Genomic DNA, 27,669 nt, shown 5'->3' on the forward strand with positions numbered 1-27,669 from the left:
TACGCGGTCAACGTGCGCACGTGCGTGAGAATTGGCCGATCCAGGTGTAACCGACACGCGTGAGTGGCACTCCTGAGACCGAATAGTTAAGGTAAAGTCACGTGACGTCGAGGTGGGCGCGCGTACGCCAAACTTGAACGCGCGCGTCTCCGCCAACAAACGAAACTATCAACTTTGCAGTCAGAGTGACAGAACACACTAACAATTGCGTTTATTTCATCATTGAACATACAAAGTATTGAATGTTAGGTGGTAACGTATGCCGACAAGCGCGTGAGATAACTTACCTCTCGCTGTGGATCAAAGTGGAGTGAGCGCGAGCGTCACGCGCAGTGAAGCATCCCACGCGTGGACGAAGGTTGGCCGGGTGAAGGCGGTATCGGTTCCGAGCTCCCTTCCGTGGCCGAACAGTCCTCCAGAAACGGGGTGAAGACGCTCCAAGTCCCCGCTTGGTGCGCGCGGATGTTCTGCCAGCTCAGGGAAACCACATCCTGTCACATTTTTCACCACCTCCTCCTCTTTCTTATTCGTATTTTCTCCCCCTCTGTTCGTGTGTGCACGCGCTCGCCTCTGTCAATGTGTGCGTGCGCGTTCACGTGATCGTCTGGATGCGAGTGTTGTGACCCCGGCAGCCTCGACTCGACGTCTGCCGCGCAGCTTCCACTCGACTGGCTGAAGAATCCATCTGAGGAGACGCGAGGGGAGGGGGTGAGGTGGGATTGGGGAGGGGTGGTGGGTTCACTGGGAAATACCAGAGTTAAAGGGAGGAAGGGTGCATGTTTTTGGGGGATGGACTAAAGATGTCTGTTAGGACTTAAGTAGCAAGACGCAGTATTTAGGGCAGGGATGTCAAACTCATTTTTTGTTGCGGGACACTTTGTATTTACTGCTTCTCTCAGCAGGCCGTGATGACTGTGAAAACAAATAAATGTTTAGCTCATTTTATTTTTATTCAACAAATTAATGGATGACTATTTTTGAAATCAGAAATCAAGGATAATATAGTGTGTCCAATTATTCTTCGATTAAAAAAGGATAACACTTTTTTTTTTGTCAAAATCTCAACGTTCTTATTAATTATACATGACAGTTTTAGCAAGGGTCATGGAAGTTGGAACATATAACTTGATTTTACGGGCCACATTTAATAATGTGGCAATCCAGATTTGGCCCCCGAGCTTTGAGTTTGACACCTGTGATCCTCCTTCCTTCTTTCCTGTCATCTGTTTTCATTCATCACCATCAGTGTTGCCTACTTCCATCCTTTCTTTCATATTCTTGTCTCCTTTTGTCTATTCCTACTTACTCCTTAACCTTTCTTCCATCATCCTCCCTCCCTGCCATCGATCCCTTACTACCTGCCTTGCTCACTTCCTTCTTTCATCCTTCCTTTTATAACATCATTGTTTCCTCTACTCCATAGTCCATTCATGCATCTGTACTTCTGGTCCACCCTATATTGGAGCTAAGATTCAGGAACAATACAGAGCCTTTACATATTAAAATACCCAATCTAAAAAAAGTAATCCCGTGCAAATTAAAAACAAAAATAATAATCTGTACTACCCACATGCTTGACGACGTCACATGCATCAACATTCTACAGTATGCCATCTATGTTCTGACGGTTTCATTTAACAATGCACTGATTTAACTTTGTACACTTGTACGACTATAAATCTTAAAATACAACGCATCAAGCCAACTCTCCTACAATAAGATATGACGATGGCTAGCTACCTAGCTAATATAATGTAAAGCACAACTTTACATGTAGAAACTGTGGATTCCACTACATCCGCAACTTCATTAGGTACACAATCTAATGAGATAAAGTACCAGAGCTGTAGCAACGATTCTTCCATTACAAAAAGGTAATTCTTGATGTCGCTCGATTTACTGAAGGTGGGAGTTATTTATTTTTGATTGTAGCTTGAGTTGAAGCACTCTCTCAATTTCCTGTTGTGAACAGGAAACAGGTGTGTCGTTGTAAGAGTATTAATAGTTTTTGTAGTTATACGACAGCACCATCTAGTGTACAATATGAGAAACGCAGCCACCTCTAAACTTGTCTTTTCAAGCCAAACTCAAATGCAAAAATCGACTTGGTTCCTGTTTCCTCGTCACCTGGTTTACGTTTGTTATCTCAGAAATATCTGAACACACTAATGTTGCTTTAAGTACATAATTGAATGGATTTTTTTTTTCACTACTCCATTTAGCCGTTTGGCTACACAAGAGCATGAAGTGGTACAGAGTAAATGCTAACTGGCTCCCAAATCCAGGGGCATCTATGTAAAGTCCAATTTCCTAAACTATGAAGTCCATAAAAGTCAATTTAATGTGATAGTGGCAATTCCCAACTCATGTCGAGGCACTCTAAATATGGAGCTGGTCTACAAGCATGGTCCAAGACCTCATCAATTGTCTTATTCGTTTTGTGTAAGGTGCTGATCTCTTAATATTTTTCTAGCCTTGGCCTTAGGACAATAGCCGTGTCCAATTTCACGGGGAGTGTACTCCAAAGGCAGAATTGTTCAGCATCATAATGCAACCTCCGGTGCGCCCAAATTCACTCATGTGGCCTTCAAATTCAGCCTTGAAATTTGGCCTTCGTTTCCATGGAGGTAGGCCCTGAGAGAAGGATGAAGGCATTTGACTTTTCATGTCTGTTTGACTTTTGGGTTGTGTGACATTTATGGTGTTTGACTTTTTTATGTTTGGGTATTAGGTTGATGGAATTTTAGGGTGTTTGACTTTTGAGGTGTTAGGCTTTTGAGGCATTTGACTTTTGAAATGTTGAGTTTTGGGCTGTTTTTTGCTTGCAATAACATGAATGGTAAGACAGACTACGACATCGTGGACAGCTGCCCTTTTGTCCAGCCTTCTCGTACACCATCGCTAAAAAACGCCTTCACATAATATATTTGTCACGGTCGATTCGGAGCAGAGCAGTTTTACGCTTTGACCAGCAGGGGGTGCTAACATTCATTCTACGATGCTCTAAGTCTAAGCGGATCAGGCCCGATGGTCGAGGAGAATTGTTCCTTTACCGATCGATGGGTCTCGGTATATTACAAGGCGCCTCGTTTGTTTTGTGGAAAACTTAGGACTTTAAAGTGCACCTTATATTTTAATTTTGTGGTGCATTAGACTTTTGATATTCGAGGGGTTTGGGACTTTCTGCCTTTTGTGTTTGAGGAATTGTGGTGTTTTATTCATATTTTTTTAAACATTCATTTAACAAGGAATGATTTCTATCGCTTTGACATTTCAAGGACACTGTTAGCAGATTTTGTTTTTCCGGCCCGGAGACGACCTCTGCAAGCATCGTCATTCTTGGGATCATAACAGCGCTCCAGCCATTGCCAGACCTCTTAAGTGCTGCACCAGAGCGCTCGCTTTTACTTGCTCCCAACACATTTAGAGCTGAGCAGAGCATGAATGATTCCCGGAGAAAAGCCACAAATGCCGCAGGTCTGAGACGTGGGAGTGCTACAGCAGCAGGCATGACAGGACGCCTCAGGGCAAGACGCTTCGAAAGCCAACACGTTACTGACTGATCTGGCAAAAGTTGTCACGTTTAAAAAAAAAAAAAAAAGGTTAAAGTAGGAGTACTGAAAAAAAAGGTTGTGACCATCCCTAATATATACACAGTATATACACACATATATATATATATATATATATATATATATGTATATATATACACACTTATACACATCAATATATTTATTATTTCGAGGCTGTATTGCCCGACATCCAGCTGTATTGAAACATTTTAAAAATCTCCCCATTTCAAATATAATACTGACAGAAGAACATTATCATGACTTGCTGACATCACTAGTACAAGCACGCCGGCCATAAAACTAAACAAAAAAAGACATTTTAATGCTCATGTCGTCAAAACCCTCTTAAGAAGCAGCGTTCGAGAACCGTGGCCTTGATGAAAAGGAGCAATAAAAGCCTAAAAGGATCACATTGAGATAAGCGGCGAATAAAGAACAAAGTGTTCAAAATTGACACTTTTATAACAAACATGTCGTTTACCCTGAAATGCACATTGAAAATGCCTCAATGGCTGTTTATTATTCGACAAAATCTGCCTAGCAACAAATAACAAGGCAAATGAGATTTGACGGAAAATTGAAAGTTTGAGCAATTTAGTTTGTTCTATGTGATCTCGATGATTTCTTAACGGCGAGAGATTAAGAACAGGCACTAGAAATATGTCAATAAATATAACGTAAAGAATTAAACCTTTTCAAATGACATTGTGCTGCTCCTTCTGGCGTGCGTGCTTTGGCCGCCTAGGGGGCAGTATGATATAGACAAAAATGAAGGAGATGATCACAATTGCTCAGCCACAATAATTTTAGTCACTCTTTGCAGAGGATAAAGTATATCTTTCTGTGTTGCCTCACCGTTTGTGTTCAAATATCTGATATTTAAAGATGTATGTATGTTTGCATCATGACACCACAACAGCAGACACCGTTTTGAACACTCATTTTAATTTTTTTTGTCAGGGATGGAATGAAATAATAAACAGTTCAAATGCTTATTTATTTCCATCCTGGCAGTAATTAGAAACACACCACAGCACTGAAAGACAGCCTTTTTTTTGTGGCATTGTTGTTATCAGATCTGCACAAGTGAACGTTTAAAAACCAAAATGTGTCGCCAGCAGCCAGCTGCACCCTCGACCGGCCACCAAACGTTATTACTGTGTAATTAAGTACTTTTACTAAATTTAGCTTCACGGTGGAAACATCTCCCACATTCTAGAAGCTGATGGAATTATCATCTTGGTCCGCATAAAACAAGTTAATTGCATTTATGACCTTGGCAAACAGATCCAACAGCAGTACTGCGAACTACCAAAGTAAAAAGGCTCCACATATTAACCTAATGCAGATCGGAAAACAGTTCAACTGGTGGTTCTGCTCATGCACTTGCTGGTTGTTTCAAAGTCCTTCCTGTCAAACATATTCATATACATATATATATATTTTTTTATAAAATAAATCTTTTTTTTTTTTTTCAACCCAAATAGGAGTAAAAAGGAAAGAACTAAAAAGGAACATGTATCTCCATATATACACATCAGGTTTGCTTGGCACGCAACAAGTTCAGGAATGTAAACATTTCTTCCCTTCACATTCACTATTGTGCTTTAAGGAACATCTCGGATTATCCAAAAGGCTCGTGCGTTTGTGTTTAATTGTGTGTGTGTGTGTGTGTGTGTGTCCAGAACGCAGAGATGGAACTTCACCAGGCACCTTTGCAACACATCCACAGTCTTTTTTTGGTCTTAGGTGGGAGGAATAGGAGAGTTTAGGCAATTACAAATGCTCGATGATCAAGATGTGCAGTGCTACCTTGACGTTCCAAAGACCTCAAAAGTCCTACAAGTTTGGCGTAACTCGAATTATTTTGGGGTGTGAATCAAATTAACATTGGAATCGGAATAGTCATTGAACTTGAAGGCAAAAGGCAAATCATGCGAGACATCTGCTAAATCACGTGATGCTCAAGCTACACTCTCATGCTAATTCTACTAAAACTGAACGAGGCTTACCGCTCAAGTGAAACTCTTGCAACAATTTGAACGTTCATTTTTCTTTTCCGTTGAATTTTTGGCATAGTTACCCGTCAAATGCAGACAACACATCGGGATGACTTGGCACTTTAGAGCCGTTTATGCTTTCAATTTCAGCAGGGTGAGACACTCCCTGTTTTTTTTTTTTTTGCCATTTCGGCAAACTTTCTGTGAATGAACTGATTTCCATCAATGGGACTTAGCGCTTTCTTTTGAGTCTATCTGTACGTTATTTTCTGAGGTTAGTCGAACTTCAAGGTATGCCTGACGTTCTACCGCTCCCGCAGGATGTGGACAACCAGTTTTCGAACAGGATTTAAGCATTTTTTCCCCCATCCATTATCTGTATCGCTTCTCCTCACGAGGGTGCTGGAGCCTATCCCAGCTATCTTCGGACAGTAGGCGGGGGACACCCTGAACTGGTTGCCAGCCAATCGCAGGGCACACAGAGACAAACAACCATCCGTGCTCACACTCATACCTAAGCGCAATTTCGAGTGTCCAATCAACCTGCCGTGCATGTTTTTGGAATGTGGGAGGAAACCGGAGTACCCGGAGAAAACCCACACAGGCACGGGGAAAACATGCAAACTCCACACAGGATGGCCGGAGCCGGAATCGAACCCTGCACCTCTGTGCAGTGAGGCCATCGTGCTAACCAGTCGACCAACGTGTACATTTTCGCATTTTTTTTTCTCCTCAGTAGAAATACCTGAAGATTACTAAGCGGCGCCTGGGAGTTCAAAGTCTTGGGTGGAATGTGAAATCATGGTCAATTGTCGCCGCCGTCGTCGTCATCGTCTGTGAGCTCTGCCTCCGCGGTGGCCCTCTCGGGAATGGCCTCCAGGCTGCGTCGGCTACTTTTGGAGTCGGACGAGCCGCTCGCTGGTCTTCCTTTGCTGAGGTCGCATGTCAGTGCTGCGTAATGGATCTGCTTCAGGTTCTCCTGCACTTCGCTGCGGGCGCGTTTTAGGAGGTCTGCCTGACCCTGAGGGGAGATCATTAAGAGAAGGTGAGATGTGCGTTCTTGTTTGTTTGGTGTGCTGTTAATAAGTAAAGCTGCATGATTATGATTAATTTGAGACATTAAAAACAAGTAAACACTGTTCACTTTTTTTTTTTTTTGGGTGCAAAAAAAATACTTTGGGGGGGTTCTTGAGGCAAATTTAATTTTTCTCACAAATTATTTTAAGGATAACGATATCTATTTTGGGAGGGAAAATTTGCAGAAAAATGCAAGGGACGAATTTTTTTTTTTAATTATTTTGAAGGAGGAAAATATATTTTCAGAGAAATTAAAAAAAAAAGGGGGGGGGGTAATAATTTTTCATTTATTTTTTGTGGGTCAGAATTCAATTTTTTAGGGATGGTCAATTCTGGGGGGGAGAAAATTTGTAGGGAAGGGAAAAAATACAGGGGAAAAAAGTTTAGCTGAAAAATAATTTTTTTGTTTGAATTTTTCTTTGCTTTCGATTCTTCAATCTAAGGTGCATCCTGTCTTCATTTGAAGTTCAAGCAAGTTAACGCTTTGAAAAAAAGTTCTGGAGAAAAATGGTTTCAAAGCTTGTTTAGAGCAAAATCCCAAAGGAGAAAAACAAGAGCAACACCTATTTTGAGAGATGTCATTCTCATGCACTTTTTTTTTCTTTTCTTTCTTAAATAAGGGGAACCGAAAATCTGAATGACGGCCTCACCTTGAGGATGGTAATGTTCCACGTGAAGCTCTCCACAGCCTTGTGAAGCTTGCGGCCCTTTAGACCTTCCTTCACAGCCAAGTCGTGAAGGTTCAGGTGGAATTGCATGGCTGGCGGAACGACAACAGATGACAACGAATTAACATGCGACTGGAGAACAACTCACATGTTGGCATTCAATTGCAACGCTTTTAAATCATTTCTCAAGCACAGCTCGTACTCCGAGGACCATTTGAAGCCTGGGTGGGCAAACCTTTAGATTGGCGGGCCACAATGACAGAGGGGCCAGACCAGGAGCAGATGGATGGAGTGAGAGGGAAAAAAAAAAAACATTTAATTTGAAATGAAGGTGAACAAAATCATTACAACAATATATATGTCTTTGAAAAAACACAGTATTTAGAAAATAAAACATTCACAAGGTTTATTCTTTTTTTTTTTTTTCCGAGTTCGGCGGGCCGGAATAAAACGTTTAATGGGCCGCATGTGGCCCCCGGGCCGTAGTTTGCCCACGCCTGTTTTGAGGTCTCTGAGGTTCCAAAATTGGGAATTCTACCAAACGGCATGTATTCAGGAAAATTCACAAACCATTCAAACAACTGACAGGAGCTCAGCTCAGCAACAATGCAAGGACAAACTGCACGCTTTGCTTAATTTTTAATTTATTTTATTCCCCCCCCCAAAAAAAAATGGCAGCTGTACAGCTAATAAAAGGTGTGATTGCAACAGTTTCAAGCCCCTTCATTTTCTTTCTTGTCGAGGCAATATTTCACAAGAACTGCCTGCACCCGCCAAGCTTTATGAAACGCGAAGCTTTGCTCTTCTGTATAGTGTATACACGTATATCGTTGGAATCTAATTAGATTTTCAACCACTTCAAATCACTTCATTGAAAAGCCAATGTTTCAACCTATTGTTTTTTTTCCCCAAGTATCGCCAGCACCCACGGGAACCTTTGAGTACGTGACGGAGTGCTAAAATGCACTCTGAACAAATGAACATTCGAGGGGAGACGTCCTTTTGCTCTCTGTGTGTGTGTGTGTGTGCGCGTGCGTTTTGCGTATTAATGGCTCAGACTGTTATTGCTTTTTTACAGCCTCCAAGGCGAGAAGTGGTGGGGGGGGAGGCCTCTTAAGGCAGTAAAGTCAAAGGAACAAACGTAACGTTCATGTACACAGTCAGGCAGGCAGCAAGGTGATGACGATGAGGACGACGATGTAGGAGGAAGAGGAACGAGGCCTCGTGGCGTGTGCGCGCGCATGCACGACATTTCTTAGCCTCCAACGTTCCGGCTGGTGCGGAAGATGCTCTCAGCACGCAACCTACATACTACCGCTTCCGCCGTGAGCTGGAGTCAACGCTCCTCGTGGGTCCTGTTGGTGGCGTTGCCATGGAAACACGAGAAGAACCCCCCAGACCCCACATAGACGGTGGGGGGAAACTGCCATAAACGTGGGCGAGGCGTTTAACCCCCTGATGGACTGACGTGAAACAATTATGTCACACAACCGCCCGCTTCCTCTTTAGCATAGATTTACATTTTCGGTACAATTACCTCTTTCTGCACTTCATGACTTCAAGGTGCACACGTACATTTGTGCGCGCGCACATTTGTGGGGGGGTGGGGGTTGCCTAGCAACACTGGACTGAGTCTGGCAGGCGCGCAGCAGGAGGAGGGAAGATCCTTCTTTTCCGAAGGGTGATTGTGCAAGGACAGCAAACAGCCAGTTGAACAGGAACTCGCCCCACCGGCGACCTCCACGACTCACTCAACTTCCTCCCGATTGCAAGCACGTAACACGGTCAATGCTACACATTGGCCTTGTGGACCACTTTGTCGCCACACCAAATTGTGACCAGCCACCGAAGCCACTGTCGCTTGGCAAAATTAAATCTGCTAAGCATGTCTATCATGAGGAGACCCAGCAAAAAAAGTAAATACCTGAAAATGCACAGGTCAGGAATTCTGCCATTCATTAAGGAGCATCATTTGGAGGGGTTATTTTGACTTTCCTGAGGGGGAATTTGAAAATTCAGCCCGCAACGTTAGTGATTAAATGTCCATTATGAGTAGACCCACCAACAAGTCTTGAGAAGCCATACCTGAAAAGACACGGAGTCTACCATTTTGGTTTGAAGAATATTTATATTTTATTTTATTAAGATTAATAATATTGATATTAATACTAAATTAATATTAATATTAAATTAGTATTAAATTAATGTTAAATTAATATTAAATTAATATTCATATTAACATTAACTATTTTATTTTTTTATTTAATTTTTCATTTTAAGATAATTTTTGACCATTTTCAAGCCCCCATTTGGTGAAATGAAATATTAGATTAGAATTAGAAATCCCTTTATTGTCATTGTACTCAAGTGTGCAACGAGTTGTTACACATTTATAAGAAAGTGTCAAGAAGCCATGCCTGAAAATGCTGAGGATGTCTGGAATTGTATTTTGAAGCAAGTCATTTTAGTGTAACTCGTCTGGAAAGAACATCCTCTTCACCATGACTTTGTGGTCAGAGATTTATGGAGTCCCCTTGAGAAGGACAAATAGGACCAGAAACTTCTTTCCTTTGAGAGCTATAAAACCGCTAAATTTGCACCATGCCACAACATGTGTGAGCTGGGCATCCGTCTGCGTGTCTTTGATTGTTTCATTTCAATAGTTTAGATATATGGACGATTTGAAAATTGAGATCAAATTCAGGTTTTTTTCCATCGTTGGCCAAGTTGGATGACTTGACATTAACTCAACATCACAGATCTTGACCAAACATCTGGTCGGGTTTCCCAATAGATAAAAGCAGGTGTCTATTTGAGTTTGGAGGTTATTTCGAAGCTCCTAATAATGCACACTTACATCCAGGATGGCGTATACAAAAACACAAAAGTGGCACACAACAAAAAATAAATATAAGAAAAAAACGGGCCATTCCTCGTAGGAGGTGGAAATTTTGTGCAACACGTGCATTTGATCATGACAACGAGAAGTTTTGATATAGACCTCTGCAGGTAGATGAGTTTACAAATAATTACACAACACACACAAATTGCCCAGAGACTCGAGGCTTGTGTTTTGTGATTTTGGCTCACACAAGAAGAGCCGTACAATGAGTCCTTTTTTTTTTTCCTGGGAGATAATTAGAAGCGACTGTGATTTTCAGGATTTAGCTCTCTTTGCCTTTTGATTTATCAACACCCCACAGGCCCCGTTTTGTTCCCCCTCCCCCTGTGTGTGTGTGTGTGTGTGCTGTGTTGTGCCTCCACATGCTGCCTATGCTGGTCCCTTTATTAAATAACCAAGCTGAAGCCACCAGAAAGGCGAGAAACATGGACTGCATAGGGTGGATGTTTGCTCAGCGTTCACTAGAAGCTTATTGGGCTGAAGTTAACAGCAATGGAACAAAGAACCCAATTTTTAAACCACAACCCCATCTCCACACCAGAACGTTGGCTTGTCACTCTAATTTGAAACTTTAAATCGCTGCTAGGGAAAAAAAACAAATCTATGCTAATCCTAGCTTGAAAACATAATTTTTAAACCTAATGTTTGCTTGGAACCTGAACCCTTTGTTTAAAATCCTACACTGAGAACTTAACCTCTCATGAAACCCGATTGTGAAAGCCTAACACTGACTTAAGACCCTCATTTGAAAATGTATCATTTACTAAGAGCCAACGCCCTGGCTTGAAAAAACTAATTAAAACCATGGCCGTTTAAACCAGGTGTGGGCAAACTACGGCCTGGGGGCCACATGTGGCCCGTTAAACGTTTTAATCCGGCCCGGTAAAACTTGAAAAAATTAAATGAATAAACCTTGTTCATGTTTTATTTTCTAAATACTGTGGTTTTTCAAAGACGTATATTGTTGTAATGATTTTGTTCACTTTCATTTAAAATTAAATGTATTTTTTTTCTCAGATGAGGTGAAGTTACCAAAACACTCCATCCATCTCCTCTGTCAAATTTTAGAACTCATTGTGGCCCGCCAATCAAAATGTTTGCCCACCCCTGGTTTAAAAAAAAATGACTATTTAGAGTAGTTTTACCAGTGCACCATAGTCAGTCTCGTAGTGCGCATAATTGTCTTACAAGCAAGGACACGAGAGTGTACTAGAACAAAGCTCTTCAACTGGATATCAAGAATATTAAATAAATGCGCCAATGTCTTTCCAAAGTGACACCAATGAGTGTTGTGTTCATTTCAAGGAGAATGTGTCCTGCATCGACCTAATGGATTATTCACCATTTAAAAAGGCGCTGCTGCGGGAACCTTCCTGTTGATTGAAAAGTGGAATTGGCCATTTTGTGTAGAACAAATGCAGACACACCACAGAGGTGAGTGTATGTTGTAAGCTTCACGATCTGTTCTAATCTAATTCGATTCGACGTTATGGAGACAAATACTGTTTTGTTTAGTTTTTTTCCTCAATGGTTGTGTTTGTATTCACACTTAAGGGAGGACTACTGCTTACTCATAAACGCTGTGACCGCAATTTGTCAACAAGGGTTCGCACACTGCGCGAGTGTGTGTGTGTTTGTGCATGTGTTACAATAACAGTTACATCACATCCTGGAGCGCTCCACAAGATGTTAAGCAGCAGCGGAAGAGGAGATCCAAATAACAGCTTGTTTAGCTTGAAATATCCTCAATTATTTTTAGGAGATTGCCGACCGGCAGAAACATGAGCCACAAACGTCGGGCTGGGCTAAAATATTGCTGACTGTTGCTACTTGGTGTAAATAAACCAAGCTGTGGAAACTTCTGTCTGAGTAGACGAGGCAAATTAAAGTAGACTTTCACTGCAGTCAGTCTACTCAAGTAAATTCAAGAGCAGACTATCGTTACGTTGTCTAACAAAAACAAGGTCCAAATCTGAAGCAAAATTGCCAGTCAATGAATTCTGTTGATTTGGGAGTACAATTTTTAAAAAGGTTCATCTTATCTTACAGGACAATGTTCTAAGACATGCCGCAGCCCGGTACACAGTGGACCGGGCCGCACAGATGAAAAAAATAAATATTGAGGCTTAGAAATGTTTTATTTTGAAAAGTGATCGGCTTCTCTTCATTACATCGGACTCTTGACACACGCCAACGTGCTAATTGTTTTATTTTTTTGCCCACAAGATAGCAAAATAATGCAAGAAGCCGGACCAAAGAAAATCCGTGTGTGTACCCGGTTCATTTTCTGCCAGTCACATTCAGTACAACAGCTGAGTTTGTGACAATAGAAGTGATAAAAATTTGACTTCCTCCCTGCTGAGCACATTGCGGTCAAGTCACTGCGGCACATTATCATCGCCCAATCCAGGACGACAGAGGCGTTAATGACAGAGAAACATTTCAACTGTCCCCGTAATGCATAAAAACAAACACACACACACATGGCCACTGTAGCTAATGCTAAACGTGCTAATGCAATAGCCTCTGCTTACCAGCTTTTTGGGTTTGGAGGATCTTCTCGTAGACCCCGTCCGAGTTCTCCAGCAGAGTTTTGCTCGTCTGGATCACCTAACACCAAAACACACACACACACCGTTCACATTAGCCTAACGAGCTACATGGTCGCACTGTGGTTTTCAGGGAGCTTCCTTCCGCGCATGGGAGGTCTCGCCGAAAAAGACAGCAGCCACTATTACAGGAAGGCCTGCGTGGGCGAGGTCGCGTTCGCAAAAGCTCAAAATTAGAGGGAACGCAGACAGGGGGACTTTTCTATTAAAAGCCTCGCGTCTGAAGGGCGAAAACGTAGACGAGAGAAAAAAAATGTGGCTCTTGAGGTAATTTTAGCAAGTCAAACATCAAGGGTGAGTCATAGGAAGACTCTAAGTTTAGCTGTGATGCTGTTAAATGGAGAGCGCAGACTGTGGCGACCTGCAGACAGTTGCTCATAAGAAGGGGGCTCTTGAGTTTTTTCGGGGAAACCACATCCGCCACACTCCACACATGCCTGCTAAAGTGATTAGTAACAGTCGGATGTTCAATTTACTTTTCTAAAAAACTCACTTTGGTGAAGTCTACGATTGCGGAATTAATTTGACAATAATCCGCCACGACCATATTAATACGCGCTAATTATTTGCTTTCCAAATGTGTGTTCAATCGTTTTATGAACAAAGTCGCAGCTTCTTTAAAGCCATCTGAACACACAGTACAGTGGAGCCTTCTTTTCCTGAGTGATGATTATAATTTTGTTGCAGCGCGGCGAAGCCCCGACGGTGCAATCACGGCGAAACCGCAGCTGCAGTAAACGTGCTCATTGCTGCGGCCGACGCTGTCATTTCCTCCCCCACGGGGAAATCAAATGTCTGTGTGATTTATTTTGAGAAGCGGCTTCATCCTCAACCCAAAATTAATGCAGGGCCCTTTTCTCCAAGTGGCTGCTTATCTCGCCACACCGAATCCTGCCGGTGCTTTTTCTTTGGCTTTTTTTCATGAAGTGCAGTAGAATCTCATCATACATGTTATCAACGTCTAACAAGATTACCGTATTTTCCGGACTATAAGACGATACTTTTTCCCCAGATTTTGAACGGTGTAGCTAATACAACAGTGCGACTTTTCTGTGGATTTTTCTTTCACCAGTAGGGGCGCTGTATCGGTCAGAAAATACGCCAAATAAATCTTGATTTTTTTTCCCCTTGGTTCTGTTCTGTTTAATTTGCAAAGTTGTTGCTGTGTTAAAAGGCACTGTTTTAACAATCTGTTAATGTACCTTGATGTGCATTCACAGCACCAAAAGAAAAATTTCAACAGAAAACAGCGGCTTATAGTCTGGTGCGCCTTGTATGTCTTTTTTTTAAATTATTATTATTTATTTATTTTTGGGAGTTGCCGCGGTTTAGATGCCGGTGCGCCTTATAGTCCGTGAAATACGGTAATATTGAAAATGGAAATAAACATTCCATCACGTACATATACGGTATCTGAACTCATTGGCATCCCGCTTTGGACCTTTTGTCCTCCTGGAGGTTTCTTTTTATAGAATACACGGGTCAGCCCAAGATTTTCCTCACGCCAATTAGGAACCAGAAATGTTAGTCCCCACTCACAGTCACACAGAGTCCAGTGTTCCTAATGATCTCCACATTATTTACAGTGCTCCTCATTTTCATTAGGTTGCAAGTGCCTGTTAGAGTCCCCGGGATCTTGATTGGATTGATTGTGCTCCACAAATACCTGTCACACTCTCCTCTCTCTAGCCAGCTCAATTGTCCTCATTCCATCACACACAATTACCTCAACAAGGGTCACCTTAACAACCACGAGCGCACGTCACATAAAAGCGCGTCTACATGACGAATAAAACGCTAAACAGTCGCGGCGTGCCCTTGCTGTGCATTTGAGTTGCTGCTAAATTATTCAAAGTGGCAACAACTCGACAACAACATCCGCTCGTCTCATGTGCCAAGAGGCGCTGGAAGAGAATCAGCCATGCGTAACAAAATAAATAAATAAACAGGGAGACGGGGAAAGCCTGGTGTGTTGTGTAATGCGCTGGTATTGATTTTATTACTTAACAGCAGCGGCGGCGCTATGAGCTCGCCAAGGCTGCTGTCCCCATTAAGCACGGCAAAAAAAAAACAACAACAAAAAAGAAAAAAAATCAAGCTATTGATCCAAACGGAGCGGACACTGATTATTTTTCCGTGGTTGTGGATGACTACATTGTGGGATGTATAGACAAATGCATCCATCCATAAATTTTCTTAAGTGGTTTGACTCTTTGGGGGTCATAAGGGAAACAGACTTTGTCCCAAGTGACTTTTTGGTACACCCGTCACCACTCACATCACTGCAGGGCTCAGAGCAACATCCATCCAATTATTAGAGTACTTGTGGATCATTTAGGAAGAGCCTTTCCCACTGGACTTTTGGCGGGAGACGAAAAGTACATGCTTGACTGGTTGTCGGTCATTTGGAGGGCACATAAAATATAGTAGACCAGGTGTGGGCAAACTGCGGCCCGGGGGCCACATGCGGCCCATTAAACGTTTTATCCCGGCCCGCCGAACTTGAAAAAAAAGAAAATAAATAAACCTTGTGAATGTTTTATTTTCTAAATGCTGTGGTTTTTCAAAGGCATATATATATATATTGTTGTAATTATTTTGTTCACTTTCATTTAAAATTAAATATTTATTTTTTTTCTCAGATGAGGGGAGGTTACCAAAACACTCCATCCCCGGCCCCTTTGTCAAATTTTAGAACCCATTGTGGGCCGCCAATCAAAAAGTTTGCCCACCCCTGTAGCAGACAATTCCTATTCACAAATCTGGATAATTAATTCATTCACTGAAGTGGAAGCTTATATTCGGCACCAGGAATCCAACCATTAACTACCAATGATGCATATGTTTGTCAAGTAGGTAGGCGTGGAAGACGATCTCACTCCTCTGTGTAAGTTTTTATAACTCACTGTACTGAAAAAAAAATAATAAATCCAGTAGACGGCGGCGTTGCATCGCTTTGGATTTGAGATCTGCACAGCTTTTACATTGAAGATAAAGATTAGGGGGTGAATCTGTGCTTGTCATGTCAATTATGAGGGAGAGAAATGCCAACACAGAAGTCAAATTTAGGCATACAACACACTTCTGTATGTGACATAGCAGGTAGTCGAAAGTGTGTGTCACGATCGTGAGAAAAGGTGACGCACTGCACAAAGAGTTTGACGAATGCCATTTTTTAAAAAGCCACTGAAATTCAACTCCAAGTTACATTAGACGCATACGGAAAGGTCTTCCTTTTAACGCTCGTTAAAACCCCGCAGACACATGTGATATGGTTCCCCCTCAGTCAATGCAGAGCCAAACAAACTTGACTTTTCCCACTACTCACCAAGTCATAGGTGGTGACCACCTTTTTGAGGACCTCTGGCAGCAAACCTTGCGGCTCCATGACTGGATAGTGGTCAGCCAAGTTGAAGAGTAGAAGGGGGCCGCTGTCCTGTGCACTAAGCCGAGGGGAGAGGGCCAGGATGCACTGCTTGAGATTGGCCACTGCCGAAAGGCCACACAGTTCTTTGAAGGACACAATGGCATTCTGCAGTGGACGACGACAAATGACGACTTTAGGGTTCAAAGCATATCACAGATAAGTCATGACGACAATCGGGGGATGTGGATTATTTAAATTACATCCTATGTACAACTCTTTGACAAATTTAGCGGACTCAGGTTGGTCGGTGTTGCCAAGTTTAGCAATTAAACTAAGCGAATTAATCACACAGATTTTGAGGAGCTGCATGAACAAAGTGAAAAGACATCAAGTGTCTGACCTGCATGTTTTCTCTGAGGTCCGTGGCCTCCCTCAGCGGTAGTGCGGCCATTTTGAAGACATCGTCCAGAGCCTTGATGAGCAGCACCCTCATGCTGGCGTACTCCCTGCTCTTCTTCCCCTTGCGCACTGACAAGCCCCTCTTGTGGGGTTTGCCGCCGCCCCTCCGGTTGGTGATGGCCACGTGAACGAAGAGCAGGGTGTGCGGCAGGACCTCGCCGGTGAGCGACTGCAGCGGGATGTGACGAAAACCCGGTTGCAGGCACTCGAAGGGAATGGTGTACTGGCCGATGAACTCGTCGCCGATGTAGTCATCGTCCAGCACCACGAAGCGAACCATAGCGAGCTCGGGCAGGTTGATCTGGAACTCGAAGCTCTCGTCAAACAGCGGGTTGTCCCCGTTCTGATTGACCGTCTTAGTCCTCTGCTCAGCACAGTCGGCGGGAATCCCGTGGATTTCCACGTACACGTAAGGGTCCACGACGTCCCCTTTGGCACCCGAGCCTTTTGGCTTGGGAAAGTTCTGTCCGCTGATGATCTTAATGTGCAACAGTTGCGGAGAGACACCAGGCACTGAATCTTTTGTGTTGGCACTGAAATATGACACCTGTTCGCGCATAATCGCCGGCCGCAGGACGTAACCGCAGTTCCCGTTCTGGCGGAACCAGCCAATGTTCAAATCCATCATCAGACCAGGAGTCTGGTAGTTCATGGCCACGATCTGGCAACCGCACTTCCAGAAGTCTTGTGGGTTCATGTTGCTGGAGTCGATCCGCATGGGACTGGGGTAAACCCGCGCCAAAAACTTCTTGTTGTAGTTAACAAATTCCCCGGGAAAGTCGCTTGCACAACGGCCAGCAAAGACTTCGTTGAACGAGCACAGCTCCCAATGCTTCTGGCCCTGGAACGACGTCGGGAAGTCCTTGAACTCGATGGACTTGCACAACGTGACCAGGTCGGAAAGGTCCTTTGACAGCTGGAACTTCTTGAGCACAACCGTCTGTTGTTCTGGAGAGTCGATGCTCATTCTCTGCGACATCTCAGCCCCCTCGTCCTCATCCGTCACCTCCCCCTCAGAAGCTGTGCAGTTGGTGCCGAGTTTCTTGCCCTTCAGCAGGATCTTCCCCTTCAGATCCGAGGGAGACGGGAGGTAACAGTCATCCGGTTTAGGGGGATCCAGGTTGAGCTTATCTCCCAGAATCTTCTTGAGGTGCTGAAACATGACTTTCTGCTGCTTCAAAGAGCAATGGTTCTCCAAACACAGGATCAGTGGGAACTCTGAAGCGACAAAGGCGTACTTGTTGACCACGTCGATGACGCTGCGGAAGACAATCTGCGAGGTCATGGTGTGACCAGTGTAAATCACGGGTTCATTGTCCGGTCCGTCCCAAACGTCCAGCTCCACGCTGCGACAGCCCATTTTGAGGGCGCGGATGTACCCCGTCACATCAGAGGGGCCCCTGAACTGATCTTCAATAAGGTAAGTGTTGTGAGAGGCGTTGATGTAGTAGTGGGACAATGGCTGGTTCATATCTTGGCACACTGTCTTGTGCTCCGGGTCAAATATGTGGCACTCTGGCGACAGAAGATAGTTGGTGAAGCCGTCCAGAGAGAGCCAGCCTCTGAGCCGACCCTCTTTGGATGGCTCGTAGTTCTGGATGACTTCCACGCTGGTGTCCTCGCTGACTTGTGCCGTTCCTTGCTCGGCCTCCAGGAATATCATTAAGTCTTTAGTGTCCAAAAACTCCTTGTTGCTGGAGAACTGGACAAAGAGAAAATAGATTTCCGGCCTCGTGCAAAGCTCGTGAAAGACCTCAATGAACTCATCTCTCGTCACCTGAGAGCCAACCTTGTCTTTTACTTTGTGAAGCTCCTTGAACTTCAGCTCAATTTTCACATTTTTAAGTCCCGGGTTCAACTTTTTGACCAGCTGCACAGCAGCACATATTGTGATCTGTTGACTGTTGTTGCCATCCACTTCGTTGAAAAGTTCACCAAGCCACGACGAACGCATGTTATTCTGACTACTCTCGATCATGTTTAGCGTATGTTTGCCGTAGGAGATCAGGTACCTCAGGCCGGTAATCCAGGTGTTGGCTACATCTGCAGTGTTGGCCACCAAGTCCAAGGACTCGTAGTTCTCCCCAAAGATAATGGAGAATGCGCAGTCCTCCGAGATCTGATCATAGGTTCCGTTGGTTCGAAAAGTGTCCGTGTTTTTCCCCGTGCGAACCTCCTTGATGGATTTGACGTCGATTTTGGCCTTGTCAGACTCCTTCTTGGAGGGTTCCCAGCGCAGAGACTGCATGTCAGCGTCAAGCAGAAAGTAGCGGTGGTAGATGCGCGAGTTGGAGCGCACCTTCTTCAGCTCGGAGCCGTCCACCATGGCCGTGATGCAGTCGCTGGCGCTGCTCATCTTCTTCTCGGTGGGCATGCTGCTGAACGACACAGTCTTCTTCCGCTCCTTCCGCTGTCTCGAGGAATCCTGTGAATTTAACAAAAATACTTTAAGGGGGCAGATTGTGGAAAATGTCCTGGAGTGTCCAGTATCCAAATAGTTAGGTTTCAAGTGTAAAATTAATCAAGTAAACACTTGCCTATTTTTGAAATTGTGTTTGCGAGCAAGTCAGTTATTATGTAAATCAGCTCAATCGGAGTCATGATTTGGCTAATTTACATACTAACCTCCCCCACAGTGAGTTTCTCTACCCATGACTTGGTAGCTAGGCTGGCTGAATATCCAGAACTACTCAAGCCTTAGCCGGACGATACACAGTGTGAATCACTTGTCAGAGGCAAAGGAAAGCAGAGCTGCACTCAGATAAGTCCACACCAAGTTGTCGTGGGAACAAAACCATTCGCCCAGAAGTATAGGGGGCGGGATTAGGGAGGGCTCACTTGCATGATATAGGACCGCCCCCTCAAGACTAATTTCGCTGAGATGAGAAATAGTGTGCTAGAATTTTTTATCCTTGAGGTATTTAAAAAAAAACAACAGTATATTCGGTCACCTAGGAACTTTTTTAAATAGTGAACAAAAGCACGACATGTCTCCTTCAAGGCATGAATCACATCCAAAACCACTGGTAGCCTCATCGCCTCCTGAACTGTGAACATATTTTGCACTTCTGAATTCAGCTGAGGACAACAAGTACCTGTCACTGTACATTACCGAGAAGTTCCCTTCCGGAGAGAAAAGTTGCCCGCACGAATGGACTCAAAATCTCCAGGCAGCGTTGACATTTTCAGTGAACCCAGCTTTTTTTTTTTTTTTATTTCCCCATTGTAGCTGCAGCAGCACCAGGTTCAACATGAGGGCAAACTTTTATGTGTGGACTTTCCAGAGTGCAGGAAAGTCAATCTTGTTCGTCATGTGAGGAACTAATAGTGCCCATTAAACGTGAAATAATGACTTTGAAATTTTGTCATTTTACGACTACATTTTGTTGCAGTCAGAGTATTACTCTTTCTCTGCTCATTTCTATGTGTGTTTCGTGAAGAGGCTCATAATCGCTTATATATATATATATATATATATATATATATATATATATATATGACAATGTAAATTGTGTCCGTGGCATGTTAAGTCCTTGTCAGATTTTTGTTTTGCCTTTTTAAAGTTGTAGACTGTAAATGATGATTGTGATTGTATTATGTATGAATCAATCTGGTTTTTATTTTGAAAAACAATAAAAATGTATACCTACACATTTTACAAATATGAATCCTACTCTGCTAAAGTGGTATACAGGCTCAATCAAAACATGTAAAAAAAAAATTAAAAAAAAAGACAAAAATCTGGACATTGTTGACTTTCACCTCATTTTCGAAAAGCACTCTTCAAACATATGCCTTCGACATATCTGAACGATATGATCAGATTCCCACTTATTTATCATGCTAAAACAAGTCACATTCCGCTTGCTGAATGGATGAATTCCTCAGTTTGATGCGCGAGCACATAGAATCCTTATGAGCGGGCGAAAGAATGTGAGCGTGTTAACATGGAGTCAAATTAGCGGCGCGCTAATAACTTGTGTCTACTTCCTGTAGATTAACCTCTACTTCCTTGGGTCAGACGTTTTTTTTTTTTCTCTCCTGTCTCACTTATCTGCTCTATCCGAGGCATAATTTCCCTTAAATTTCGAATGGTATTTTTTTTTTTTTTAGTGCAATCCAGGAAACGAGAGGGTTGAGTCGAGCAGCACTTGTGTAACTGAGTCACAACTCCAGCTGACGCAAGAATAAGCAATGTGCACACACATAGTGACACACATCAGCAACGGTTGGAAGAACAACTCCGACATGCCAGCGGTTCCAGCGCCTGGAGGTGCAACAGGAAGTGACAACGAAGCGCTCTCTCGACAACACACGACTTCTTGTGCTGAATAAACAAAACACCTGTGTCTTCTCAGAGCCACGACGTGACAGTCACATGAGATGGGACAAGAGTCAGCTGTGTGACCGCCTTATGAATGCTCAATGTCGATGTCTTTCAATAACGTCGGCATAGCCGCTCGTGAATGGGCAACAGGGCACACAACGAAACCAGATGGGACCTACGAGGGATGATTTATTTCCCGTGAGAGACGAAGAGGAAAATGTAGTATTAAAGTCGCTCGAAAAGAAAGAAGAGCCAAGTCCACACAATGGCTGTCCCTTCAGATTAGAGGTTGACACGGGAGTGGATTTTCACGGCCGTTTCATTACACTCCCGCAGGAAAAAAAAAAATCCTGTACTATTGTAAAAATAAATAAATTAACAAATAAATAAATAAATAAATCCTGTCCGGGCTGTCCAAGTTAAAACGACTCCCATCCTGTCCTGGACCCGTTCAGAATGACACCCATTTCTGAATCGCTTCCATTTGTTAGGTCAGTTACATTTATTAAAAAATGAATAAAATAAAATAAACTAATTTTTTTCAACATAGAAACTGCGGCGTATAGCCTGGTGCGGCTTGTATGTCGTGTTTATTTTTGTTTTTTTTTCCCCAAAAGGAGTTGCTGCGGCTTATATTCGGGTGTGCCTTATAGCCCGGAAATTCCGGTAGTTGAGTGGGGCAATTCATGCAAGACTCCACAGTGCGCCATTTAGTCAAAACCCCAGACCTTTAAAAAAAAAAATGGAATGGTATAAAACACTAACAATATATTTTTCCACATTACCTTTACAAACAAATAACTGAATTCACTTCACAGGGTTTTTTACTCACTGCATGCCGTTTTGTGAAATGGATGAATGCATTTCACCGTGTGTGAGCTGGAATGCAAATGCAGCCATCATCACCATCAAACCACTATCCGCAACTTTGCAACTGGACCAGTTACTTTTACATGGCAACGAGTAAATGCACCACAGGTCCCCGTAAACACGTTGTGCTGTTTCATGAACACTCTTATAGCGTGAAGGTGCTTTCACAAACCACACTGCTATTGTTGTTCTAGAATTAATAGTACTGGACGCGGTTTGTGTTGAGCTCACCACATCCTCTTGCGTCACCTGACAGAGTGAAATAAATGTTCCTTCAACCCTCAGACTTTGTGAGATTTTACTAGCATTTACAGCATGCTGTAAATTTCAAGAAATGTCACAATTTCTGCTTCTTTTACCATCAAAGTTTTGCACTAGGCATGGTGGCAGGGCAGGTTTTTATGTTCTCCTCATGCTTTCATGGGTTTTCACCTCTTACTGCTGCTTCCGCCACACTCCAAGAACATGCATGATCGTTAGTTGAAGACTCTAGATCACTGTTTCTCAACATTTATTGAGCCAGGGCACATATTTCACATCGGAGAAAAAAAAAAAATTACCACACGCCACTTCGCAATACAATTCACCTCAAGTGTGCGAGTATTTATGGTAAGTGATGCGTCCATTTGTTGATTTAAAGAACATTCAGAAGAACGAGAAGAGGATGTTAATTTTAAATAGCTGGAAGCTAAATTGACATCCCAACTGCCTAGCAAACAATGTCAGATGAGGGCAGTTCAGGCCAGACTGGTTTGCTGCAGCGTAAAGGGAAACGAGAAATATGTTCCGCCGTGTTTGGTTTGGTGCGGATGATGGTAATTATCCGGGTAACTATTGTGACACTGACGCCTTTCAAAAAAAAAAAAATGAATACATTGTGTATCCACTCCAGAATGGCAAAATAAAACCAAGGAATTTGAAAGGAGTTTTTTTTTTTTTTTTTTTAAAACATCATGACAGTTGAATAAAGTATTGAAATTAGTTGGTCAACTTTTGCAGCGGCTATTTCCTAAAAAGAAAATATTTAAGCTGATGTTATCATGATGACAGTTGCTTGACACATTTTGCTTTTTCCATCCACTGTTTTGTGCCAGACAGTGTTTACCTGTTAAATTGAATTGTTGACATGTAATAAATTCTGTGTACTTTTGTATGGTGGTGCCTTGAAACAAAAGTGACCCGAGTGTTCATAACAAGCAGGAATTTGTCAGATAGTGAACAATTCTTCCAAAAAGAAGGCTTCAAGCCGTTTAAAACCACTCTCACCTGAAGTTTACAGTGAAGCTAATCATAAAACAAAGAGAACCGCAGCTATGCTAGCTTAGCGCTAACACACAACGCAAAACATTGGAGACGAGCTAATGGCTAGCATTGAGAGCATTACAACATTTTAATTCACTGGCAAACCTCCCAGTTACAATTCATATTTGGCATCTTAAGCCATCTACGGCAGGAATAGAGTAAGCAACGCTTAACATCGTAACACCACGTTTGAGTAAGGCTGGGCGGCAAGTGACTCATGTGATGTTTTTCCATCTGTGTTGGCAAAGCAGAGAGTGACAAAAAGCACGCCGTGAATTTAGACCGGATTCACTGCGCATATCAATTAGATCCCGTGCTGATTCACGGGGGCTCTCGGTGGTGTCGTGTGATTACGGGGCTCTTTTGTTTTCAGGCCACTGAGCATTGAGGTTAAGCACGGTAAAAGAAAGAAAAAAAAGAAGCGAAAAAGGCGTTTCAAAGCATAGCTTCGAGGATGAGACACGCGGAAACTTTTGGACCGGGATGAGCGAAGTCACAAAAGGTTGAATTGTGGTGATCCCGTTAAAATCATCTTCAAGAAAATAAATACACAAATAAAAAAATTAAAAAATAAACTGGGGGAGTGTGACGTGAAACATAATGCGGATCGTTTGCGTGGCCTGAAACATAACAACAGAAACCATCTCCGTGAATCTAACAAAATTGTGATTACAAACTCTGCCAAATAAAAGCAATTACCTACTAGTATATAAAACAAAGCTTGAGGATTATGTCAAATAAATAAATAAATAATGGTCTTCTCTACGCTCTCGAAAGCTGTGAGCGCTCATCAATCAAAACGTACACACTTGCAGCTCTCAACGAGGCGCTCTAAAGTGGCCACATGTTGACTGTCAAGTCTGACTTTGTTTTTTTTCTGCTTTTCTCAATGTTTTTCTTTTGACACAGATCTACCGAATGAATTCTTGAACAGCAACCTTACCCTCTAGTGCACTTGGTATTGCCGAAAAAAACTGTAAATTGTGTTTCAAGAACCTTGGCCGGTGCCACCTGTCTCACCCAGAAAAAAAAACTGCATCGTTAATGTTCCCATTTTTCTGAGCCTGTCACAGAAAGGGTTACCGTACTTTTCCCCACAAATTTTCAACCATGCGGCTTTTAACATGACGGTTTTATTCATAGAATTGTTACTGCTGAGCTTCAAGAGGTCAATATATTTAACCCAAAGTCTCACATCACATCTGACAAATGAAATTACGGAACACGTCTGGTCGAGTCCGGGGTAACATCTACTCGTGTTTAAGGTAAATACAAGTTTATCCATTTTTGTGACTTTGTTCTTTGCAAATATCACATGTTATATAACACGGGGATCCGCAGCGATTAATACAAAGAAGTCAATGTACAAGTCCCGGATGTACAAATGTGATTCCATGGCTATATTTAACTGTTGCAGCTTTTAATCAGGGCTGCTTTGAAATGATTGTAGTTCATCAGGAAAAAAAATACAAATTTCAATGTTTTAGGCTAAATTAAATATGTATGTATATATACAGTATGTTTTTTTTTCATGAAATACTTATAAAAAAAAAAATTAAATCATGACTATGACAGACGCGCAGTTGTCATGTGGGTGGGCAACAGAGAGAAAATCTCGCCTCAACCATGATGGAATGATTAATCCCGCACAGTTAATCAATTTTTTACCCCCTGTCCCTACTGTGAACAAATACTTTGCTATACGAGCGCCTCTAATAACAACCAAAATAATCTTTCTCAAACTAGCATGAGTACCTAACCCTCCACTGACAATATTAGGATCAAACAGGCAGAAAAAACACACACAAACAATGATATCAGGAACAAATTCTTAAATTGCTCACTTTCAGTTTAAAAAGCTCATTTAAAATATGCCGTTTTGTGCATTTGTTTCACATTGTAAAACATTACCCAGGAGTCTTAAACATCTTACGACACTTCATGCACTGAATTGAGTTACATATCAAATCGTCTTTCACAGGACTGACAAGTTCATCCACAATTATGTAAAATGACAACAGGAAACTCATTGTACAATCCCCGCTCAAACTGAGCCGTAACATAAACGAACGGATCGGTAATCCTACTGAACCGAACCACTTTGAAATCCAACAGTCCTCGACTCGTATCGCACCCCATGTGTCAAGATGAGTATCGAAAAGGTTTTTTTTTTCTCATTGGAGAGATGCGCACCCACCACCTGACACCTACTGCTCATTAATGCTAATGTGTTCAAGCAAATGGAGATCTTAATGAGTTAAATGAACACAACTACGACGACACTGCCCTATTTAGGAACTTTCTAATCCCAAACATCGTGACACAAAACCACATAGCAACACTTAGACAAGTCCCGCTGCGCGCCATCCCAACAGTATCAGTTGGTAACAAGCGTTTGCTTGTGCTCTCGAAGAAGAAAAGAGCTGCATATTTCCCGTTCTCAGAAGATCAGAACGCACCGCCTGCCTCAATTTAAGCCAGGGAAGACCCTCTGGTGTTTTTATGTAAAAAAAAAAAAAAACTCTTGTCCCGATTCTCTGTATGAGTGCGAGTGTGCCGAAAGTGGGTACTTTCCAACAAAATAATGACTTACAAACAATTCAAGACACGAGCAACCTTTTGGAATGGAATTAGTTCCAAAGTAGACTAACCTCTGTGTTTGTATACGACTACAAAAAAAAAAGGCAGCAGACACTTTTTTGTCCAATCAGACTTCAGCCTCAATTTGTTGCCATGTCAATCTAATTTGCAGAGAAGGCCTTCAGAATCAGTTGTGCTGATCCACGTCATGTCAATTATATTAACAATGGGACTGCTTCTTTGACCAATCATATCTTTATATGCATCCTTGCTGGCCCTTGATGACATCGGCGTTTTTTTTGTTTGTCCTCTGATTGGTTGGTCAGAGCAAAACTTTACAGCCAACTTCAACTAGCAAATAACATCTGTCGTGATCAGCACACATTAATACATGGAACATTGGTCATCTCTGCAAGTATGATGCATTTTATTTATAAAATGATTATGAGGGACACAATTTTGTGCTGTTAAATTACATTTTTGGAGAGTGTTGGTTAACGTGACTGTAGTTTTACAAAGGATGAAGTCAGGTAAGTCCCACTGAAGGCCCAGGTATAAATCAAAGCCCCATTATGACTAAAACGTCATTTTTACACGGCATATTTTCTTACATGAGTCCGGCAGCAACAGTAGAGCAAAACTTAGCATGACTAGCAAGGGGAAACATCTGCAGGAGGTTTCGACATGCGAAGGGCTCCACTCCTGTATGCTGTCATCATCTTGGCTACTTGTTAGGCAAGATGAAATGACTGTTTGCAAAATAGTCAACGTACACGATGTGCTGGTGTAAACTGGTCATTTCAGGTACAATGGGTGTGTTTTGGAAAGTCATCACTGGAAATGCTGGGGAAAAAAATGGTTTATAGAGCTCCATTAGGCTCAGGTGGAGGCTGACTTCCATATTTCCACCCACCTTGATGATGCTGCTCCTGCGGGGCATGTCTGCCTTGTTGTCGGGATCGACGGAGGCTTCCACGCCGCCGCCGCCGCCGCCACCTTGGCCGACCATGTTGTCTTCACACATGCCACAGTCGCCGTTCGACACCGAGCCCTCACCGGGCGTCTTCCCCGCCGCTTGGACGCCCATCTCGGCTGCCGCGTGAACCAGCAAGCTGGCGCCGTCCTCATCGAACTCCGCCATGGGCGCGCACACACACACACACACACACTCGCACAGTTTTGAACCAAAAAAATCTCCTGCTTCGGATTTAATCCAATATCCTGGTTGGGAACATCCGCGCGGGGTGCTGCTGCTTCTCGATCGTCCGCCGCCGTCTGCTCGGAGGTGCCGCGCGGCTAGCAGGGGAGGCGTGTGCGCGGAGAGACGGCGGCGGAACCACTGGTGGTGTCGGTACACGACACCGTGACATCGGACCGAGTTGGTAGCGAGCTGCCAGACAGACGGGTGTCAACGTGTCGCTTTTAACAGCGAAATCCCCGCGGTGCGACTCACCGGGGGAGCGCTCGTTCGTTGGCGGCGGCGTCGCTCTCCATTTGAGGGGGAGTGGTGGGGGGGGTGAGGCGGTGGTGAGTTAACAGCTGCTCCGGCTAGTGAGCTCCGGTTAGCTACCTAGCCAGCCAGCTAAGTAGTCATCTAATTACCTGACAACTTTTCGCTTTTGAAAAGAAGACCCCGACAAGAACAAGTGAGAGAACCACCATCGGATTAGACTTTCCTTGACTCGGTGTCCGAAAAACGTGCTAGCTACAGTTGGATGTTCAAACCGCAACTGCCACAATTCATACGTGCACGCGCAAGTAAGTTGAGTCACCTCGTGAACGCGCGCCGGGCAAAAAAAACAAAACAGGATGTGCTGTCAATCACACCTCATTGTGAGCGTTGCAATTGTTTTTTCTTTTTAAGTGTCAGAGCAAATACGAGCTGACCAGTTCTAGTGTAAATATGCCGCTTTTGTATAGTGACGAGGATATCATG

The 27,669-nt window shown here is 43.1% G+C and overlaps 2 protein-coding genes across 6 annotated transcripts in view; both read right to left on the bottom strand.

The window, feature by feature from the left end:
* rftn1b (raftlin, lipid raft linker 1b) overlaps positions 1-698 on the bottom strand; it is a 64,250-nt gene extending 63,552 nt beyond the window's left edge. For 2 of the 3 annotated variants that reach the window (XR_015845670.1, XM_088307507.1), the window contains exon 1: positions 288-697. The gene's annotated coding sequence lies outside the window, so the exon portion shown is untranslated. Of the gene's footprint in view, positions 1-287 lie in introns of all 3 variants that reach the window. The other variant, XM_088307509.1, reaches the window with a different exon arrangement.
* Positions 699-5,233: 4,535 nt separating this feature from the next.
* plcl2 (phospholipase C like 2) lies at positions 5,234-27,490 on the bottom strand. 3 transcript variants are annotated; one of them, XM_088306464.1, is made up of 7 exons: positions 27,187-27,490; positions 26,647-27,123; positions 16,596-19,079; positions 16,157-16,360; positions 12,754-12,829; positions 7,300-7,409; positions 5,234-6,593 (listed from the first exon to the last, which is right to left on the bottom strand). In XM_088306464.1, exons 2-7 carry the CDS (start codon positions 26,872-26,874, stop codon positions 6,378-6,380), a joined length of 3,318 nt encoding a protein of 1,105 aa, XP_088162590.1. In that variant the 5' UTR covers positions 26,875-27,123; positions 27,187-27,490; the 3' UTR covers positions 5,234-6,377. The 3 variants fall into 3 exon arrangements, with proteins under 3 accessions (XP_088162590.1, XP_088162591.1, XP_088162589.1); XM_088306465.1 differs by having other exon boundaries at positions 16,596-18,869; positions 18,954-19,079; positions 26,647-27,490; XM_088306463.1 differs by having other exon boundaries at positions 26,647-27,490.
* Positions 27,491-27,669: the final 179 nt, after the last annotated feature.

Source organism: Idiotropiscis lumnitzeri, chromosome 10, assembly GCF_059441095.1.
Source record: "Idiotropiscis lumnitzeri isolate Australia: NSW breed Sydney's pygmy pipehorse chromosome 10, RoL_Ilum_1.0, whole genome shotgun sequence".
Classification (NCBI taxonomy): domain Eukaryota; kingdom Metazoa; phylum Chordata; class Actinopteri; order Syngnathiformes; family Syngnathidae; genus Idiotropiscis; species Idiotropiscis lumnitzeri.